General features: G+C 40.9%; 1 protein-coding gene across 3 annotated transcripts in view; it reads right to left on the reverse strand.

Moving 5' to 3' along the window:
- grik2 (glutamate receptor, ionotropic, kainate 2) overlaps positions 1-21,254 on the reverse strand; it is a 231,871-nt gene that overhangs the window by 123,088 nt on the left and 87,529 nt on the right. For all 3 annotated transcript variants that reach the window (XM_068570047.1, XM_068570048.1, XM_068570049.1), the window contains exons 5-6: positions 14,742-14,795; positions 10,356-10,529 (exon numbers count right to left, since the gene is read on the reverse strand). In XM_068570047.1, coding sequence (XP_068426148.1) covers positions 10,356-10,529; positions 14,742-14,795 — 228 coding nt within the window. The remainder of the gene's footprint in view (positions 1-10,355; positions 10,530-14,741; positions 14,796-21,254) is intronic.

Genomic DNA, 21,254 nt, shown 5'->3' on the forward strand with positions numbered 1-21,254 from the left:
CGATGTGTCCTTGAGCAAGGCATTTAACCCTAATATTGCTCCCTTAGCTGCGCCCACGGAGTATGAATGATTGATGATACTGATGTGGCACCTTGCATTGTGGCTCCTCCCATCAGTGTGTGAATGGGTGAATGATGTCATGTAGTGTTAAAGCGCTTTAAGTTTTTGGAAGACTTGAAAAGCGCTATACAAGTACAGGTCCATTTATCATGAATACAGACAGCATCTCTATACTGATGGGTTAGTAGTAGGGCAACCATTGAAGAGTAGAAACTAATGGCTTTATTAATAATTATAAAACCTTTATTAATGCTCTGTAGGGCTGTAATAATAATAATAGTAATAATAAGTACATGTTTTGGGTTACGAGGTTGTGAAAATTGCGTAAGCTGGCGCTTATGCTTTACATTTGCTAATGAAGTTCATTATACTTTTTTTTTTTTTTAAACACTAGCAACTGACAACTAAAACTTCTCCCATATGCTAGCATGGTTAACTATTGTGGCAGACGTGAAAACCCAAATGGTCATATCTAGAGCCAGTGTTGGTTTGTCTGCTCTGGGCTTCTGTAGATCATGGCAGTGCAACATGGCGGACTCTAAAAAGAGGACCGTCTCCATATGGAGATACACAACTGCTCATTATACGTTAGAATGAGCAGGGTTTTTTTTTCAGGCGATTAAACTCAAAAGAAAAATATTATTATTGTTTTCTTATGCGATCGCTCTTATGTGTGTGTGTGCTTCGTGATGGGTGAGTGTGTGTGCACCTTGTGTCTGTCCACGGCAAATCTCACATTCTATTGCACCAAACATTCGTAATATTTTCGTCTGACCAGTTACGGCTGCTTGCGCATGGACCTTTGGTGGTTTTGATGACTCGCGCTTTCTCGAAACACCTTCTGTTGACTTCCTGCTGACTCCTCACTCACTACTCTTCACCGGCCTGCAGTCAAAGTGGCACACAGCTGAGTGCATCTCCGACTCCTCCATCTGCCACTCTGCGCCCACAGTGTGTAGATAACGGCTGCGTGTTTGGCCAACAGACACACACACTGCTGCGTACCTCTCGGCCGCTGCTTCCGAGGCTCACTTTTATGGTTTTGGACGGTGTTTGCTTTCAACTCTCACAGATAACGGGACTGCTAGCACACACACATCGCTGGGCCTCTTTTGCCACTCAGTTGCTCCGCGACACAGACATCCTGTTGAGCTAATATACGTTCTGGCAAGATTCTATGACGCCTCTTACACGACGACATCGAGCCGATTGCCTTGCATTTAGCGGTGCATGTTTTTGAATTTGAATGCAGTGTGTTTTATAGAAGCCACACAGCCCCCGGTGTTCTCATGCTCCGAATGAAAATGTCGCCTGTACTGCTTCGTAGACTGACAACGTGGCGGAAAAGGCAGAGCAGACACTCCACCGAGCCTGCCAAGAACAAGGAGCTGAGCTGAAGCCTCGTTTGAATGCTCTCTAATCTGAAGCCCACTGCTGAAGCCCTGACATGCTGCTGTACAAACTGCAGAAGAAGAAAACAAGATCATGGTATTTGAATGAATGCAATAGGGTGAAAACCTCATATCAGCATTGTAGAATGCGAAGTGCCCCACCCCCCTCCTCCCTCCCGGAAGACACTAAGTGGCTCTCTGGGTGAACTCAGTGGCACCAGAGTCACTGCCCCCTTCTTCCCCCCCAACGCTGCCAGCCTCTGCCAGCCTCTAACGCCAGCTGCCGAAATAATGTTCCGGCAATGCGTCACAGCCAAATTCTTTCCCCAACATTTGGACAATACCAGAGCCAGATCCAAGTCTGTGAGCCAGAGAGGGGGAGACGGAGGGATGGCTTGATGCACACAGAGAAGCAGATGGAATAAACTAAGCTGACAGAAGCCCCATCTAAGAGGCGGAGAAGGGCACACGGTCCAACAGCATCCATCCAGCGCAGAGTTTGGGGCCGCAGCCAAAATTGGAAATAACCAAATATTAGCCTCCTCCTAATGACAGCTCCTTCAAATAGCTCGAGCTCCAGACATAGACTTTCGAAAGCCTTTTCCAAGACAGCACCAGCATTATCAGGGCATATCCCATCATGTAGCACAAAAACTGTGTGTCTTGGAAAATAAGGAGGCCTGGAGAGTGGCACATGGTCTGGATTATCAAACAGGCAGGTGTTTGTACACTGCTGTGTGCTTTGACAGCCACCCCTGGTCCCGACCTGAACTCTGCCCCAGGTCAGCACCCCCAAACAGTCCCAACCCCAAACCCAGCCTGCACTCCCACTGACTTATTCACCCCTTAAACCAACCCAGGCCATGTTTCCCAGCCTGTTCTGCCACTCAATGAGGTCTCCAGAGAGACAGCCTGACTGACAGGTTGGAGCAGAAACAGGCAGGATAGAGAGGAAAAAGCCAGCTCTCGATCCCTCCACCAGCCCCGTCTTATTCCACTTCACTCACCTCTTTTTCTGCCAGTAAATGACAAAAGACCGTCAGAACAAAACGTAAGAGATACTGAAAGCATCCTGCAGAGTGTGGATCTAATTATGGCTTCCAAGTATTGTATCATCTTTGAAATGAATTCAAACATCATCAGTTTTGAAATATTAGTTTGACACAAAGCACTGTTTAAAGCTGTGACGAGCGGCTCTTTCCACTGAAAAGAGAAAACATTCTCATGATGTATGATCAAGGTGTTCTACATGCTTTGCAGTATAATATTCCACCCAGCTCAAAGATGTTGGGATGCTTCGCCTCCCAAGAATTCACAAATGTCCTTGTTGTTTTTCATTCAGGTTCATCTGGTTGTTTTTCAGTCGAATTCATTTGCACATTTGTGTGCGATGTTAGTTGAACTTTTCACCCCACAGTCATTAACTTTATTTGCCCGATCGTTGTCTCTAAAACTGATTTCTGTGGTTGCCAATTTCACAAAATTGGTTCCAATGGCAACCTGGCAGCCATCCAAAACCAGTGATCACGTTCACCCATGAGCGTTTTTATAAGCTGATCAAAATAACATTATATGACAAATTAAAATAATCCTCTCGCTCAAATGATATCGCAATATTATGTTTTGTGATACTAATTTGATTTAATAGTATAAATGTAAATATGTGTGGCTCAGGGAGCCCATGAAGTGTTTGGATGTTGGGTGTTGGCATACATGCTGTTCTGATTGCATAAAAAGGTCAAAACTGATTTCATGTACTGTATATGGCAGTATGTTCTTGTCACTATTATTTAAAAAAAGCAGTATATTTCCTCTCTTACAGATATGTAATAGATTACATCGTAAACCCTGTATCGTGATGTGTATTGTGTTGCAAATTCACAGCTCTATTATTATGACAACATTCAGCAAATATCCAATTGAACAAAAATTGGGGGTTTCTTCTGGACTTTGGAAATAACAGTTTGACACATCAACGTTTTATTTTTCTGCGGAGCTTTTTGCCACATTTCATGTCCTTCATCAGCAAATGGAGTCACCTCAGTTGTACATACACGTGACATGATTATTAAAAAATGAATATGGCTTGTTGCATTGTGAAGGAGCCATTAGTCACGGGTGTGTATTTTATTGTGGTAATGTGTTTTATTGTGATAGTTTAAATATGGGTCACCGGTATAACCAAGAGGGGTAGATGACGCATGGGTCACGGGGAGATCAGACGGTTTTTTACCGCTAAACCAAAGTACGTTGGAAACAGACGAGGAAGTCAAAATAACAACATGTAACCGCCGTCAGTTTATTATTTAACGGGAAGTAACCCAAAGACATACAAACGGATCCCCTCCCGCAGCCAGCAGAGTGGCAGACACGTAGATCAGCCACTACACATCGTCTTCATGTGGCTGAACTTCCATTTAGGTCATACAACAATGTTAATTATAGCGGAACAACATTCAGGATCGTTTTTGTAAAAACTAAATAAGAGGACGATGTGTGAAACCATTATGTGACAGATTTACTTTTCAGAGCAGGAGAATGATAAAGTGGGACATGTTTGAGTGTTGGAAGACAAACAAAAAACATGATTACAATTTTAAAAAATTGACCGTAAGTACAAAAAGAATAAAACAATGTATTTTTACCGAAACAGGAAGTAAATATATGGCTAAATGGAGAGAATGAGTTAATATGTTATGTATGCATCCATGTGCAGATGATGCTTTTTAAGTTATGAATGAATTATGAATGTCAAATACACACAAGTAAATATAAGTAGGTTTATTGGCAGCCACACAATCATAGCAAAGTGCTAACACATTTTTGGCTGGTAAGCATTCTGCAGAGCCTCCTGCTATAATAACATATTTCTCATATGATTCATCCTTTCATGGTGTCCACCCTATGCCTGTTTGAGTGATGCTCAGATAATATGAATCCTGGAATATGCCTGATGTCTGTGTGACATTTTTTTTTTCATAACTCTGTTTGGATCAGACTTTAAATGATATCTGTCAAAAAGGAAATAGCTTTCCGTCACTGCCCCATTTAAATGTACCCACAGGTCTGGCACATTTATGGTAATACGGGGACAGAAACGAGTCGGCAGCATTGATGTGGCTCTGAATACCAACTGTGTTTTGGAGCTGCAACAAACACACGACACGACCTTGGTGACTGAGAGGTCAAGCCGTTTTGCCCGGTCGAAGGTAAAAGTCAACAACTCCAGCTTCCCAACTTATCACAAAGAGATAAATGCAGAAATTACAGTCGCGCCTGAGTGTTTTTTTGAACCTGTTTCAATTTAGCAGCGTACACAATGAATCAGACAGCAGCTTAAGCAATTAACAAGGAGAGACATTATGGTAATGAGAGCGTGGAGCTTGTAAGGTCACTCTCGTCGTGCATGTTAAGCCACGACTCTGGGCAGGGATTCTCCGCCGCCACATTAATTGAAGGCAGCATAAAGGAACGAGGCGCAGCATTAGTTTACCTTATTTGTCACGCAAAAACATGTTCTGGAAAAAAAAAATAGAAAAATCCCTGGACCAAACTTCATAGGTTCATTTCATCACTTTCATGATTTCATGCAGATGCAGTTCAGAGCTACAGGGAGACGATCTGTAGCGGGATCGTCTGCTGGGAGGGAAGAGTTCAAACATGAGAGAAAGAATGAAATGATGCATGTTGGAAGATATCGTTACGGGAGATTCAACAGCAGAGACCTGGTATGGTCTTCAGTACTGTGGGATGTAAGTGAGACTCTAGTAAAACGTTAAAGTATGAGTTAGAAATATTTTTTATGACAGAATCATAGTCAGGGATGAAATTCATCACTTAGCTAATGTGCTAACGAACACAACACTCTCAAGTCCTTTATTCTAATTTAAAAGTAATTTGTTATAAAATGCATCCGGTGTGATATACATTCCAGTTGGAGGATTGTTAAACATTGCAGCACAAAACAGAAGAAAAAATACAGTTGGGCAGTAAAATAATTTGACAGATCGTAAAACTCTTCACAAAGCTTTGAAGTATACCTGCTTGTTACTTCATGTTGTCTGGGTTTTGTTTTGTGCCCCCACATGGTTTATGCTCACTGCTGGTTAGAAACTCAGCAGTGAACAGTGTGAAGCAGTGGGTGATGGGAAAAAGGCCACTGTTGGATCTTCATATGAAAATCAGATGGTAGGTCAGTTACACATTCACACAATGGACATCAGCAACAGCAGCAGTTCTGATTCTGTTCCGCCTGCCCAGCACAGTGTGTGTTCTTATATAACGTCAGTCATTTTAAAGTCAAAATGAACCACAATTAAACACAAAATCCATGGACAAAAAAAACCTCTTTATTTCTCAAAATAACTACAAGGATTAAAGCCTGGTCATGGACATTAATCTGCACATTCACACAAACTGGCTGGGATGAATTATAGTGAATTTTGTTGTGACTAGAATCACTTGTTTTAGTGGAGTAGTTTGAGTTCTGTATTCTGAATATGACATGTATGTTGTATACCAGACATTCCCAAGGACACCGGCCAACACATGGGATGTTATCAAGGTCAGCAAATACATGCGCTTCATTTCTTCCATTCTCATATTTTATTTATTTATTTACCTTTGAGGGAGCCTAAATGTGCATATTGTTCTGATATGTATAACGTAGAATCAGATATGAAAGGCGAGCATACATTATGTTTGAAATGATAAGAGTCTGTTAACTACACGTAAAAGTAGTTTGTTTGGTCTCATCTATAAAGTGTTAAACATGAATGTGAAAAAGTACATGGCCATTAAAGCTGATTCGGATGTATATGTGTTTAATAAAATGCATACTATTGATTATGATTTAGAGTAAAAATGTTGTGTCAAGTCGCGACAATTTGCCGTTTTTTAAAAATAGCTCCCCAGAACAGAAGTTTGGGAAACATTGGTCTATAAAAGGATTCCTACAATGGGAAAGACAACAGGATTGTCCAAGTACAGTACTTTATACAAACAATCCCACCATGCAATCTGTTTTATGGCTGCGAAATACCCCTGACGGTGATGATGATGGTGATGATCATGATGATGATGATCATCACCATCATCATCATGATCAAACATTGAAACCTCAATGCACTGCTCTTTGTAGAAACACTGCTGAGGGTGTGTTTTGTATATTGAGTGAAGGAGGAAGTGATTTCAGATGCAACAAGAACGGGCTCTGAATGAGAGGTGAAGTCATGCCTTCATGTAACCATCCTCGTCTGATCACTTATCAACAACAAAGTCACATCTTTTGTGATGGAGCAGTAGTTTGATGCTCCAGCAGAGAAGCGTCATATTGAACCATGCCAGTGATTTTTAACCACTGTGCCGTGAGAAAATGTCCAATTTCACTTAATCGGTCCAAAGAAATATTATTTTTTTGCTGCAAATAATTTTCCATTGTTGAGCGTCTGGGCCTGTAATATAGAGGCTGGTCTAGTAATGAAATACTCTTCCATGCCAGCAGGTAGCGCAATAATTACCTTCCATAAATGCTGTATTGTGCAACAATGTGACATTTTGTAACTTTTTGGGTTGCCGGTGTGCCGCAGGATTTTTTTATTGTAGATAATGTGCTCATAAAAGGTTGGACTTAAGGAGTGTTGCACAATCAAAGGTCTGCATTGTCAAGACCCTTTCAATTGGTCAACAACACATAGAAGCATTTCAAGATTCACCAAATTTGAGCTTCTGTGAATCCATTGATTGCAGCAGCCCCGTAGACATGACTGGGTTGAGCGGTGTCTCTGACAGGATGGATCAACCGTTGGATCGCATCCGCTATTTAAGAGGAGTAGCAGCTTTCTAATTGTTTGACTTAATTCAAACGTAGCATCACCTTTTGGCTCCGATTGTATTCAGCAATCAGCCTTAGTGTTCAATCTGCGATCCCAACCGCTAAATGTGATCCGACGGTGCCGAATGGTGTGTGAAAATGAAGTCTCCGGACTGCTCACTCAGTGCAATCTGTCATGATCTGTGAGTCCATAAGTTACAGCACATCAGCAGTTCACTACTTAAGCACACAAAACCGTAAATACAGCACACAAATTAAGCCGTTAATCAAACGTTTACTGAACCTTTCACCATGTCAATATGCATTAGCTGCTGACTGATTGCCATTTGTCTAATTAATCAATCCCCACCTTCAAACTCAGATGCCATTAATTCACTGATGAGCAGGGTCACCGCACACTCCTCACACACATAAATCTCTGCCTGTCGCCGATCCAAAAATAACCGCGGAGCTCTGCTGGCCTGATGGCTCTCTCCAGCACATAACAGAGAATAAGAGCTGAATATAAACACAAAGATGATGAGACACATCTTTTATGATCCCTCGTTTCCTCTCCGTTACGTGGACCGAAGACTCCGTGTAGCAGCTATAAAGGCCCTCTGTGCTTTTTGTGTCTTTGAAAAGGTACAGTTATTACACACACACAGTCCATTCTGGGTCTCAAGTGGGAAACAGTATTGATTGAGCCACAAATCCAACAAAAGGGGCTTAAACTGAGTAACACCCACTCTCCGATATCAATCCAGAAACATGACTCAGCAACATCTTGCTGTTTTAGAGCGAGAGAGAGAAAAAAAGAAAGAAATCTGTTATTCCCCAGAGGTAAGCCACTGTTTTCAATCAGCAGCCAACATGTTGCCGTGGCCGCCGCCAGTGCTTTCCAACTGGAATCAGACCAAGCGGCTGCATCGGCCTGGCATTTAACACCTCAACAATCCATGTGGGAATAAAACACAAGGACTCTGATTTCACTTCTGCCTTTCCTTCACCCACACTCTGTATTTCTGCTTCTTCATTTTTCATTCATCCCCCTCATCTCATTCCTCCTATCTCCTCCATTACTTTCTTTTCCTTCCCATTCCTTGTCTCTGGTGGGTAGACGCTTTTTTGGCACGGTTCCCGGATAAGAGATGGTATGAAAGCATGCGTGGAGGAACAGTTATTACAGGCAGTGTGCTCAGATCAGAGAGGTTTCAGATCACAGTGACAGAGACTCTTCTTATCGCACCCGGAGCCCACAACTCGGGGCACCAGGGTTTTTTCCATTTGACTCCCTCAGGACGACTGGCACGTTACAGTACGAGGTGCCACAGCACATCCGTTGAAACAGCTCTATTGTGTCCAGAACAATGCTTTTGATGACGTTATGTCTGTTAAAAACCACCCAGTGAGAGAGAAAAAGGGAAGGAACACACTATGTTTTGGGGTGGCTGTCTAAGCAGTGCATTACATGTGGCCCACGTCCCCCATAGCAGTGTGCCACTGGCTTCACAGGCCTGCTTTAAGGTTTATCCACTGACAGTGAAAGCATCTTTTTGAAGCATCAGAAAATAGATACAGTGCTATTTCTACACGTCCAAAAATCTACAAACACTCTGAGAGCACACACACTAAAGAAAACACAACCCCCTCTGTTTCTGAGGCAGAGCGTCTAAAGCAGTCTGTTGATTAGTTGGAGGTGAAACGATACCGTTGTTATTCTTACACATGAGCAGCTTCGAAGCTCATTCATGATTGATCTGGTAACTTTGTGGCTATACTTTAATTGCTGTGCCCCGTCAAGCTCCTCTATTTCTATCCAATATGGTTTTATATAAAGTCAAAAAGGTAATATTGTCAACTTTCTCAGGAAAAAGAGAGAATACTTTTGGATTTGAATGTTTATTTCCAGCGGGGGTTGAATGATGACTCCTAATGAGATTCAAAGTTGTTCTTTAATATCTCTCACTTATGTGTTCACTAATGGTTCTCTTATGATTCTTTTTCATGATGTATTTCTTATAATGTGTATTTTTTGATGATGTTGCTTCCCCTGTTGCTTTATACAATGTTTTATTAGGTGTTTTTAATGCATGCCATATCTTTACAGACTTAATACCACCCTTTACTTTCACTTTTCCAGCTGATGAACCAAGATAGTTTCTCCAATGCTGCTCTTTGGACACTGACCTTGCTTCTCTGCCAGTCTGGGACATCGATTGGCCTGAAGTCACATGACCATGTATAGCCCATATTTGGAGGTGTGCCATTGGCTGGTATGTGTGCACATGTTTATGATTGGCTGTGTGTAATATTTTTCTGACCTCAAAGGTTTTTTGTTTCATCATGTCATTGATAAAAGCCACAAGTCAAAATATGTTGGTCTAAACAATAAAGTTGTTATAATGCAAGTGCTGCTGGCTTCCTCTCTACTCTCTACTATTTTTTAATCTGTATTTCCTGAACTTTGAAGCCTTCCTTCTCCTGCTTCATAGAATTTGTCAAAGAAGTAAAACCATTGAGTGTATTATAGATACAAAATAAAAGGCATCATCAAACATTACTTTTATGGCAATTGCATGAAAAAAGAGAGAAGAAAAGTTATCATAGAGACGCTTCTCTGTGGGACGTCCGCTGGTCAGATGGAAGCGTCCAACCGCTGAGGTAAGATGCTTTATGTTGTCTGATTTCTGGCTGTTGTCATTACTGATCGTTGATGTATGCTTTGTATGATTAACTCTTATACCTTCCCATCCAACAAAATGAATAAACATATTTAATGACTACTCACAGGCAACAACATATTTATCTTAGTTCATCTACTTCATATCTTATATTTACGTGTTTTTCTTTGGTCCAGAGCCATTGAACTGAACGACAGATGTAAATTTGACCTAAGAAGACAAACATGGAGACCATTGAAGCAAAGTCAATGTATTGGTGTATGTTCTCTCCAATGTACTCAACAGACTAACGGGAAGCAGCTTCAGTTACACCGAGCTGATGGACGCCATGCCATGAAAACCTTTCTCTGACAAACTTGGATGGAGCGATTCATTCATTCACTCATGTATTCTGTTCGTGAGACTCACGGTCATGAAGCCGTCCAGTAGACCAGAGTCAGGTTTGGGCGGAGCCTGCAGTCGCTCCATGGACCATTTCTCGATGATCGAGGCCACTTGGCTGTTCTCAGTGTTGAGGATTCTGAAGCCCGTCATGTTCACACCACTGTATCGGTAAGGCTCTACGTCCAGTGCAAACAGATCCTGGAAGTAATAGAAAAAACATTAAATAAAGGAGGGAAACACCAAGATGTCATTAACCATCAGCCCTGCAATAGCTAAACACCCATAACATAGCTTGCAACATACCCAATGACACCTCAATGTTACGACTTTGTGCTTGGTGCAAATGGTTATTCATCTACTTGTTATGCCTGTGGAGTGGGAGGAAGTCAAATTCATTTTCTCAGTTTGAGCTTACATGGACATGGCACTCTGAAGATATATTCAGTTGTTCATTGTTTTTACGGATGATTAAACCAGTCAAAGGTATCGGGAAAGATGGAAGTTGTAGAGACATTTAACTATTGAGCATCCATTTCTGTTGTTTTTTAACGTTTAACTTAAGCTACAGATTCTAATGCAGGGACAGGGTCAAAGGTGTTCCAAGCTGTACTTTGTGTTGATTAAAACAATACACAGAATGTTATTAAATCAGCTTTAAAGTTGTTGGTAGGTGTCTTTTTGATCGTTACACAGGATTGTGTTTCCTCTGTTGTTGAGACTTAGTCTTTTTTATCTCAAGGCCTTTTTACATCGAAGGTGTGACAAACTATCGTAAAGAATGCATGTAAAAAAACTTGCTAAAGAGAGCTGTGCCAATTTGTGACAGTTATTGGAGGTCACCAACCAGAGCAGTGTCTAACGGTCCATCTGAGGTAAACTGCTCTGCAGCTTAATCTACTGTGGGATATTTTGTTGAGTTTCATCTTAGCAAAGTGAGAAAACTTGAGCTACTCAGTGTAAATGTCAAGGGGTTTCATTGTGAAAGGTAAGAATGGAAGGAGTGTATCTGGACTGAGGAGCATCGCTGTCGTTGTACATTGAAGTATTGAATATACAGTAGATCAATGCTGCACAATGTGGTTCACTGATGCCTTTATTTGCAATATAAAAGCTTAGAAAAAAAGTTATGTCACTTTTTCACCACATATTATCCATGTTCTGTGTGAAATTCAAGCCAAAAAAAAACATTCCTAGTGTGTAAAGACCTTCAAAAGCACAATACATATGCATTTCTTTTAATATGTATCACTACCACTACTAATATTACCACTTATATTTGTATTATTATATTCACAGTGTTTAAAAATGAATCAAATTGACCAAACTGCATTAAAGACAATGTGAGAGTAGTGATCCTTCAGTAAGGCCCAAGATGGTTTTGGGACCAAACCTTCGATATCGTATTAGACAAACACTTAACATAAGGAAGGTGAAGAGTAAATACAAATCTGGCAGGGGAGAGAAAGGCTGCCATATGTGGCCGCAGTATGCCGGTTTGTTCACTCTGCTGGGAGAATTATGCTGTCAGCACCGGACTCTGTCTGCCAAACACGACTACCACTCTACCTCCACTCCCTCACTCATGTTTGTATTTCACTTTTCATCTTCCTGAAAACACCAGAGGGAAATTGAATTATCGCACATAAATTGGGCCTGGAGAATGGCTGTGGAAAAAAGAACATACGCTCATTTGGATGTTTCATTTCCAACCTAAAAAAATGATCTCTTTTAGCCGCCATGATGAAAAGAACAGAGAGTTGAAATTGGAATTATTCAGCCATCAAAGGAACTTGGCAAGGTCACGGGGGAGGCGGGACGGACACAGAGTGAGGGACAGTGTTTTGATCCCAGGTGACACAGGCAGCCTCTTCAGGATGAGAGTGGGGCGGGACTTCAATCAGAGTTGTAATTCACTCAAATCTTTTGACGTGGAACAACAGTCAGGGAGCTTCGAACAATGCTGAGTAGTGTGTGGACATAGATGTGTGCTGTTTTACATTTCCCTGTGTGGACAGAGAAGGGGACTTTCTCCTGAGACAACCAAAGGCGAGGTCACTTGCCACGCAACATCAGAGCTCCAGACTGAGTCCAGCCCTTCACATTGAGGTCATAAATAAAAAGCGACACCATCTTCTGCCTCAGCTCTCACTACTCCACAGAAATAACTTGTCCTTTTACTTGTGTGCCGAGACTCTGGGTGACACTCTTTATTTCTAGATGTTAAACTGGCTGTTACCATTGTGACAAAGAAACACTTCTGCTACAAATACTACTATGACTACTACTGCTGCTGATTAATATCAACCGTAATAATAACAAGAGGCAGAAGCAGTGGGGGAGGAAGAGTAGGGAAGTATGAGGCCGATAAGAAGCATTCCTGCTTCCTATCGAAAAAATAAATGAGGAAATGGGAGATAAAGAGGAGGGAGAAAGGTAAGACCATGGTTGTGTTTTGAGAAGTTGACCTGTAAGGTCAAGTGATTGATGGGCGTAGCTGAGCCAGTACTAATGTCTGCGCGAGCTATTAAAACCATACTGATAGGAACTTCAATAATAAGTACATTAGCAAATATGCTTGAACATCAGAATTATTTTTCATGGCGCGGGGAAATCTGTATTATTCATTTTAATTTTACTTCAAGATCCTCGATGCTCAGTGAAAGTATTCCTCGTGTACACGGAGAAGTAGTCTGGTGATGTTTTGTGCAATTTACTACAAACATATTTCTTGTGTTTTTGCTACAAGGTATTGAGCTTTGCCCTCTACATAGTGTGAAATGTCTCCTGTCAAAAACATTCTGACCTGAGCTGATGGAAGAAAACATCTATAATGTTACACCTGTTAAACAGAAAGTGTAACTTCTATTGAAGGGCTGCTTTAAATGTTTGTTTTTTAGAACTTGATCAAGTTACTCATTTAAGTATAATGTTGTATTTCCAACATGACTCACAACTATTTAGCTTTGTCTTGTCAAAACTGAATGGTGCTGAAATAATAGAAGAAAACAGCAGGATGTTTAACTTGTACTTGTACCACAGAGGTAGAGTTTGACTCATTGTTAGAGGACAGTTGTGTTATGAGCTTCTTCCCTCAGTACAAGTAGGTGACCTCGTATGTCTACCAGAGAGCAGCCTGCTGACGTCTTCTTTAATGATGCTGGTCTGTGGGGAAAGTGGGGCTGAGGTTCAGTAGGTCAAGAGGTTCATTCACTAATCACAGGGTTGGTTCAATCCCCAGCTTGTGTGCACACTTTGAAGTGCCCTTGGGCAAGCTATTGAACCCCAATTTGCTCTTGATGGTGGGGCCAGTGCCTGGAATGAATTGCATTTAATAAAGTGCCATATAAATGCACTAAATTCAGCAAAATGCTTTTTTGGGCCACAGGGGATTTTGTATAGCAGCACTTGGGTTAGGGTTAGGGTTGCTACCGAGACAAATTGGTAGCAAGGCAGACTCAGTGTGTGACATAGGTAGCTTTTTTTAAACATCCGTGAGGAAGAAAAAAATATAAAGGACGAAGAGGAGGAGGGGAATACAATCTGGACCAGAGCAGAAAGAGAAGCAGGAAAAAAAACAGCTGAGAAAAGAACGACTGTGAGGAAGATGATAAGCGTTTACTTTAAAGCCACCATAAGAAATTTTACTGTTGTAATGATTTTGGTGGTCAATTTGGAAAAGAGCAGTATTGTTTCCCCGGCACCAGAGTCCTTTTCAGAAAACTTCTGATTTCACTGCAGCCGGTTCTGACAGTCTTCCCTGTGCAGTCCTGGATCTGGTTCTCGCTCGCCTCCCATCTTTCTAGCGAGCCCAGCAACACCACCGGGGGCCCCCAGCAGCGAGGTGTCAGTGATGGCTCCCCACTGGAGGCCCCGCTGAAGTCTGAGCTTAAGGAGTTTCTGGTGAACCTGCATGATTTCATCGTATAAATTGGACCCGGTTGTACCGATGACGAGCATTAAGAATAACTATATTGATGTAGCCGATCTTTTTGCTGGTGTTTTTTTTACTTATTCTTGATGCTTGCCTCTATGTCAGTCACATAGAGTCATCACTAATACATTGAGACTGTTTCATAAAGAATCCTCACAGTAACTTTAAGAAAAAAAATGAATATCGAGAAAAAAAAGATGTGACAGTGGAGTAAAGCAAAAAGCACGAAGCAAAATAAGCTATCTTGATGTCTCAAAAAACTATGCTATTATTTTCTTTGGCTCTGGAGAAAAAAAAACATTAAAGGGACAAAGAATGATCCAAGGTAATGAATATAAAATGAATAGCGGAGAAAATGAAGATTGAAGAGCAGCGTCGTCCCGTTCTTTGGGATGCAACAAATCTTCATGGGGATATGGAGCTCTGAGTTAGACCTGATGACAAAGCGACTGTGCAGCACAGCCTCTTTCTCTACTTACCAGTGTGGTGAAGATATAGTGATAATACTCTGTCATCATCCCCATGGCGAGAGCCTAAGAAAGAGAGTGACAGAAGGAGACAGAAAGAGAGATTGGGAGAGAGGGAGATTTATAAATGAATAGGGAAGCAGAGAGAAGATTTTGTCATATTTTGCACACACACACACACACACACACACACACACACACACACACACACACACACACACACACACACACACATACATTTGTCATTTGTGTGACTGTATTACTGTCTGTAGTACCATGTAATGTGAAGAGGCATATATTCTGCTGCACTGCTGCAGCCACAGGCTCAGAGATAAGAAACAAACACCCACCAAAAATAAGAAAAACAGCTAAATAAAGCAGAAGACAGAGCTCAGTCTCATCGCTTGGCATATGTAGAAAAATATGGAGGACAATACATGAATCTAGAGACCAACATTTGGGAAACACATGTCAGGAATCCAACACACAATGGTGACGTCCAGGGTGGAGTTGCTGTGGAATTTAGTTTGAAAGCTGGTGTTTACGATCTTTTGGAAAGAAAAAAACAAACAGCTTGTGAGGTGTGATACTTCTGCTGTTGATTTGACAATGTGATGCTTTTAGCGCGGGCTCTGTTTGGAACAGACAGGAAAAGTGCAAGCAGCTCATCAACATTCCTCCCGAACAGAGTGGTATGTAGAGCAACAATCAGTGTAAATGTACCAGATGGATATGTTAATCAGACCATTATCCCAGAAATGATGTCAATATTTGACAAGTCTGCACATGACGATTTACATCCCGTGCCAATGTGGGAAGTGGTGTATCCTTCATGTAGAGAATGTGAAGTCAGGGTGTGGAGGCCGGGGTGTTGAATGGGTTCGTTAAAACGTTTGACTTTCATGCCAGAGACCGGAGTTTATGTTGAAGTTCATGTTCAAACCATTTTCTTTCCCCTACCCTAGCCATGATATAGTTGCCAAGAGAAATTGCAGAAAGTCAGAATTAACAAACCAAAATGATTGGCATTGGATGCAAACTAAATGTGTATTGAACATAGCAGTTGACATTGGGTCAAGGCAGAGTGCACCCTGGACAGGTTTCCAGGCTATTTCAGGGCCGACACAAAGAGCCAGATGACCATGCATGTGCACATTCACCCCGCTAATGATGAGGAAATAGTTGATTGCACAGAAAGTGCAATTAGAGTTGTTGAGTAATTTGGGTTAACTGCTTCATGAAAACGTCAAAACTAGTGAAAAGTTTCAACGCTCTGCAGTGATTGGCAACGGTCAAAAAGAGGTTCAATACCCAACTTTATTTGAGTACAAACAAAATACAGAATGAGATTCACAGGCAGATAGATGGGTGCAGTGTCTCTATGGAACCCAACATTCATGTTGAAGAGGAGACTTAGCCAGAAGGCAAAGCTCTCAATTTGCCAGTCAATCTCCTGCATGTTCGTTCCAATGTAGTCAAGAGCTGTGTGCAGACCACACAACAACAAACCCTTCCCATTCTGCAGGGATAAACCGGCCTGGGGACACCTTGTGATCCCTCAGGAAGAGTTGCAAGACACGGCTGAGAAGAAGGAAGACAGCGCTTTACTAAAGCCACAAGCAGCAGCAAAATATGAAAGGATGGAAAAGCAAACATTTAGTTGACACATATAAATAAACACACTGTGCTCATTGTTGTTTAAATACGTAGTTTCACCAAAAAACATGAAGACCAGAACTAACTGAGGAATCTGGATTACTGGTAAAACGACATTCTGCTCTGTTGCAGCTCAATTTTCACATTTTAAGTTGATTATATCCATGTAATTCTACTTGACTGTCGCCTTGGTTCACATTCGGTGTGAGTTGGACTTTTGTCATCTGTCTGCGATTGCCTTTCATCTTACCAAGCGAGGAATATGTACTCATTCGCACCATTACCAAGGCAATCTGTCTCTAAAAACGCACCTCTGAGATGAGATTCTAAAGTGGAACCTTCCTCTGCATAATTCTATTATCATCTAGACAGTGTGTGTGTGTGTGTGTGTGTGTGTGTGTGTGTGTGTGTGTGTGTGTGTGTGTGTGTGTGTGTGTGTGTGTGTGTGTGTGCTGGCAGCATGCTACCCCATTCTGGCTGTATGGTGCTATATGGTGGTGTCAAAGTCCTGGCCGCCGTGTAGAGACTCACTGAACCAATATGAATCACAGATTAGGACTGTGTGGAAAGGATGATTAAACAGATAGCAAGGGATAATGGCTGCTGGTATCAGGTGGGAAACCTTGAGAAAGCCTCCAGCATTTTCTCTGAGAATCAGCCCACTCAGTAGTAATTCACAGGGTGCCATTTCCTGGAACTTGTGATAACAGAAGAGTGTCGTTAACCTTTCAGAGCTCATATTCAATTTTTTATGTCACTTGTAGGCTATGAAAACAAATTAAGAGATAACTTACATGTTTGGTTTTAATTCCTGTGCTATCAAAGAGACAAAAAAAACTCTCCCCATTTGTGTTGTAGCATTTAAAGGTGAATTCTGATGAAATTTGAGGAAACTGCTTTTTCCACTGTATCTAGTTTAGACGTGACAACAGTTAAACAGCACAACCAAAGGTTTGCACATCTTTTCTCTTTTCAACACACCTTATGGGCAGAATGGTTTGAAGTGTGTTTATTCTGTCAATATTACAAAGCTAGCTATCAACATTGCAGTCATATGTGTAAGATGTTTACAGTATAAATTACACAGTTTAACTATCAAAGTGTGAAATTAAGTTTTAGTGACAATTGTTGTCAGCTGATATGCAGTTAAAATTATGTTATTTGGAGATCGGCATTAATGCTTTCTAGTCTCTGATCCCTGATAACGCTGCATTGTGAACAACATATCTGTGTTGAAATCAGCAGGCGGAGAGCTAGTTATGTTTGCTGCCACCGAAACTGACAGCGAAGGATGTTCCATGTGATGATGCATTCAGGCTCTGTTCAGTAAAACTGAGTGATGGGTGAGTGTTACTTCAATATGATGTAATCTATATATATATAGTGTAAAAGTTTATGGCACAAAACTTAAATAAATACAGTTTGAAGGAGATGTTTTCTAAGCAATGTAAAATAGACATTGGAGAGAGAATTATGACCTGTTTAAATACCATTGTCATTTTTATTTTAAGCCATTTACGGCAATTTGTTTTTTTCAATTGAAATATAATCTTTTATTTCTTAATCATTTGAATTGTGTTTTTGTTAAATAACCTTCTGGATGGTGGGGGGAAACATAATTACCTACAGAATGAATTAGCTTTAAAGAAAGTTAAACGTGATTAGCTAACCCCAATATTACGTGCGCTAACAGGCTGTGCTACCCGTTCAGGACTGGATCATCCACAGTGAGAGTTTAGGATCATTATAATACTTTCCTTTAAAAGAGATAACTTTCTCTTTCCTGCACATTTCCATTAATTTGTTCACACTAGTGTGTTTCAGTCACACCCAGCAGGTGAAACTCGTGCTAGCTAGCCACAGCTGCTAAAATCAACAAGGGACAGTCATTTTTTGAGGCGACTAGATCCACGGACATCAGCTGACAATCAGAGGCCTTCTTTCGTCTATTCTGTGTGAAATGAATGACTCATTGTTTCATATGTGACTTTACATGTTACAATCCGATGCAATGTAGATGGTTAGCGCTGGAACCATAATTGTAATAATAGGATGCAGTAAAAAGTCATGGGTCGCCAAGTTTGAATTGTGAACACCCAAAATGTTGTGAATGTTTTGTTCTTTAGCAGATTTGTTGAAATAGTTTGACCTCCTCATTATTAAATGTTATATTCTCTACTGACTGTTCGCTTCAATGTTCAGCTGTTTATTTCCTTTCTCATTGATTTTCATTACATTTCTTGTTGTTTTGTGTGAACCCTAAATATAGGCAATATACACGATTATGTAGTTTTTAAATGTTTAACAGTACAGTTTCACTCTGCTTGTCTTTGTACAACACACTCTCCTTTCCAGACTGAAGGAAATTCATAGTATATGTCACCTGCCTACCTTCTTGTCCTCCTTGTTGTTTCTACATTTTGGGAATAAAGGCTTGGAGCTATTTATGGGTACACCAATCTCTAACTTATTGGTGTACCATGTATTAAGAATATCAGATCAGGACAGTGAAGTCTTTCATTACGTCCCATTAGCAGGGTTTCTCTCTGAAATTATTAATGAGAGTATAGTCCTTGACCTTCCCCAGCAATCTACCACTCAGGCATTGATTAAAAACCTTAGGAGAGTGACAGAGTGCCGAGGGTGAATCATGTTGTCTTTAATATTTGATAAATCCTGCTAGCAGAAGAAATATGACTGCTTGCTAATTGAGTTACTCATTGCAAAGTTCCTCTTTTATGCCAAATGACATTCTTGTGCTGCATGGGAACACCATTGTGTGGAATTGTAAGAACAGAGCAAAAGCCTAATGTCCAAGGACAAGCTTTTCCTTGCCGTGTTTAATTCACCACTCTACACGTGCCACAGTGCAACTAATGCAATATTCTAACCGTCACTGTTTACCAATCTAAAGTGTTATTATAACAGTGTAAGAAGCTTCTTTGTTTCACTCACAGATCAAGATAATGTCATCATGCAGAGGACAAGGTATCCCAGAAGAGGATTGAGCACAGTTAAGGAGCCCATTATGACCGTGATGCTAATGAAATTAATTTGATAATCAAGTCATGATACACAGTGTGCTACCATGAGATAATAAGATGACTCACGAGTCATAGTTTAGATATAATTGGTCTAAACCTTATTTTAAGCAACTATATTTACTACGTGGTCTGGAATGTTTGGCCAGTCTCCATCAAACTCAATTGGCAGCGTTCCATGGTGGGAAACCAGTGAGGGATCATGTACTCATGCATGGCCGAAAGAAAGAAACCAACCCAGTCCTCAGATAACAACAGGTATGTCGGACAGTGCTGTAGGTTTAACATTTGATATAATTTATATCAAATAAATATGCATTTCTTTGATAGAAATCTTTGATGATCTTGATATAACTATGATCAAAATTAAATAACGATCATGGTTATAGCAAATAAACCATAGTGAGCTTTCATTTGGATTGGCCAACTTCAACACCTGTAGAGGGTTGTTGAGGAAAGGATTGTTGTTTAGATTTAAAACAAATGGGATATGATCTCTGATCATCCACACACATCCATGCAGCACTGTGTCCTCCATAGCTTTACTTTCCATGTGTCACGGTTTGGGTTTTTCTGGGTTCCTGTTATTTTTTATTTTGTAGTTTGTCCTCTGTGTCTCCGCACTTCCTGCTTTGTTCCTGTCGCTACTTTTGTTCCAGTCCACTGGAATTGTGTTTGTTTTTGGGAATCCTGTTCTTTACGTTCCACCGGAATTGGGTTTCTTGGTTTGGAATCCTGTTTTTGAGGCTCTTGTCGTTTATTTTGGAAAGAATAAAGCTACGTTCTTTCAACACGCATCTACATTTCGGGTCTCGAACAAGTAGCTTGTGAGCTACCAGTAATAGTATTTGCAAATCATCTATTGATTAAGCATTATTATTATTAGCGAAATTTAGCCGAGAGTGACGTACGCAAATCTGCTTGCGATACCTGCAAAATTAATTAAATGAAAAGCTGGTGAAAGGGCTCTTCTTCCGCTACGTAGCTAAGATGGCGCCCGTTTAGGGCGAGTAATGTCCATTGTTTTACACTGCATTTGACCGTTTGACCGTGCGCCATTGCGGTACTTTCAGTACACTGAATTCTGCTGATTTTGCCAGTGTGGCGCCCTAAGCACTGAAAGTCAGTGCTCAAGTGTCCGGTAGTAGACACAGCCAATCACTGCAGAAAATAGACAAGCCAAGAAAAGGCAGAACATTCACTGTTTTCATGAGAAATGGGTAGCAGAGTTTTTTTTTTTTTTCACAAGTGTCTCATTTTATATTTTGCTCAAAGTTGTAACTTTGAGCACCACTTCACCAACGTCTGCAGCGATGCGTCATGGGGCTTTCTGGCTGGTAGCAGTTAAAGAACAAAGAAGTTAAAGGAGCTGAAACAACATCTCTGTTTAGTAAACTGATAAAGAAGGCCAACGCAGCCGCAGAGCCTTCGTTTACTGACGCACATCCTAATGAAACAAAAGGCCATTGGCCTAAGGTGGGACTGTAATAGAGATGACTGCAGTGGCTGGAACATTATTAAAAGACCATAAAAGTACGAAAGAAATGAAGTCTGCGACTGCTAATGTACAACTTGGTGCTACGAGCAGTTTTCTCCACTTTCATTTTGTCAAATCAGCTTTTAGAGGGAAAAAGGTTTGAAAAGCCCTGATATAAAGGGCACTCTACTGCCTGCCTGCTTCGGCACTGAATGTTAGCTCATCTGCAGTTTGACGTAACATTCTCCCTATCAAAAGCTAGAAACTGATTCTGCACCCTGATGTTTAGATAAAGACAACAATTTGGCCAGATATACAACATCAGTTGAACCTTCTAAGAAGGAAACATAT

Source organism: Clinocottus analis, unplaced genomic scaffold, assembly GCF_023055335.1.
Source record: "Clinocottus analis isolate CAN_PGR_092001 unplaced genomic scaffold, fCliAna1.0.p SCAF_9, whole genome shotgun sequence".
Lineage (NCBI taxonomy): Eukaryota > Metazoa > Chordata > Actinopteri > Perciformes > Cottidae > Clinocottus > Clinocottus analis.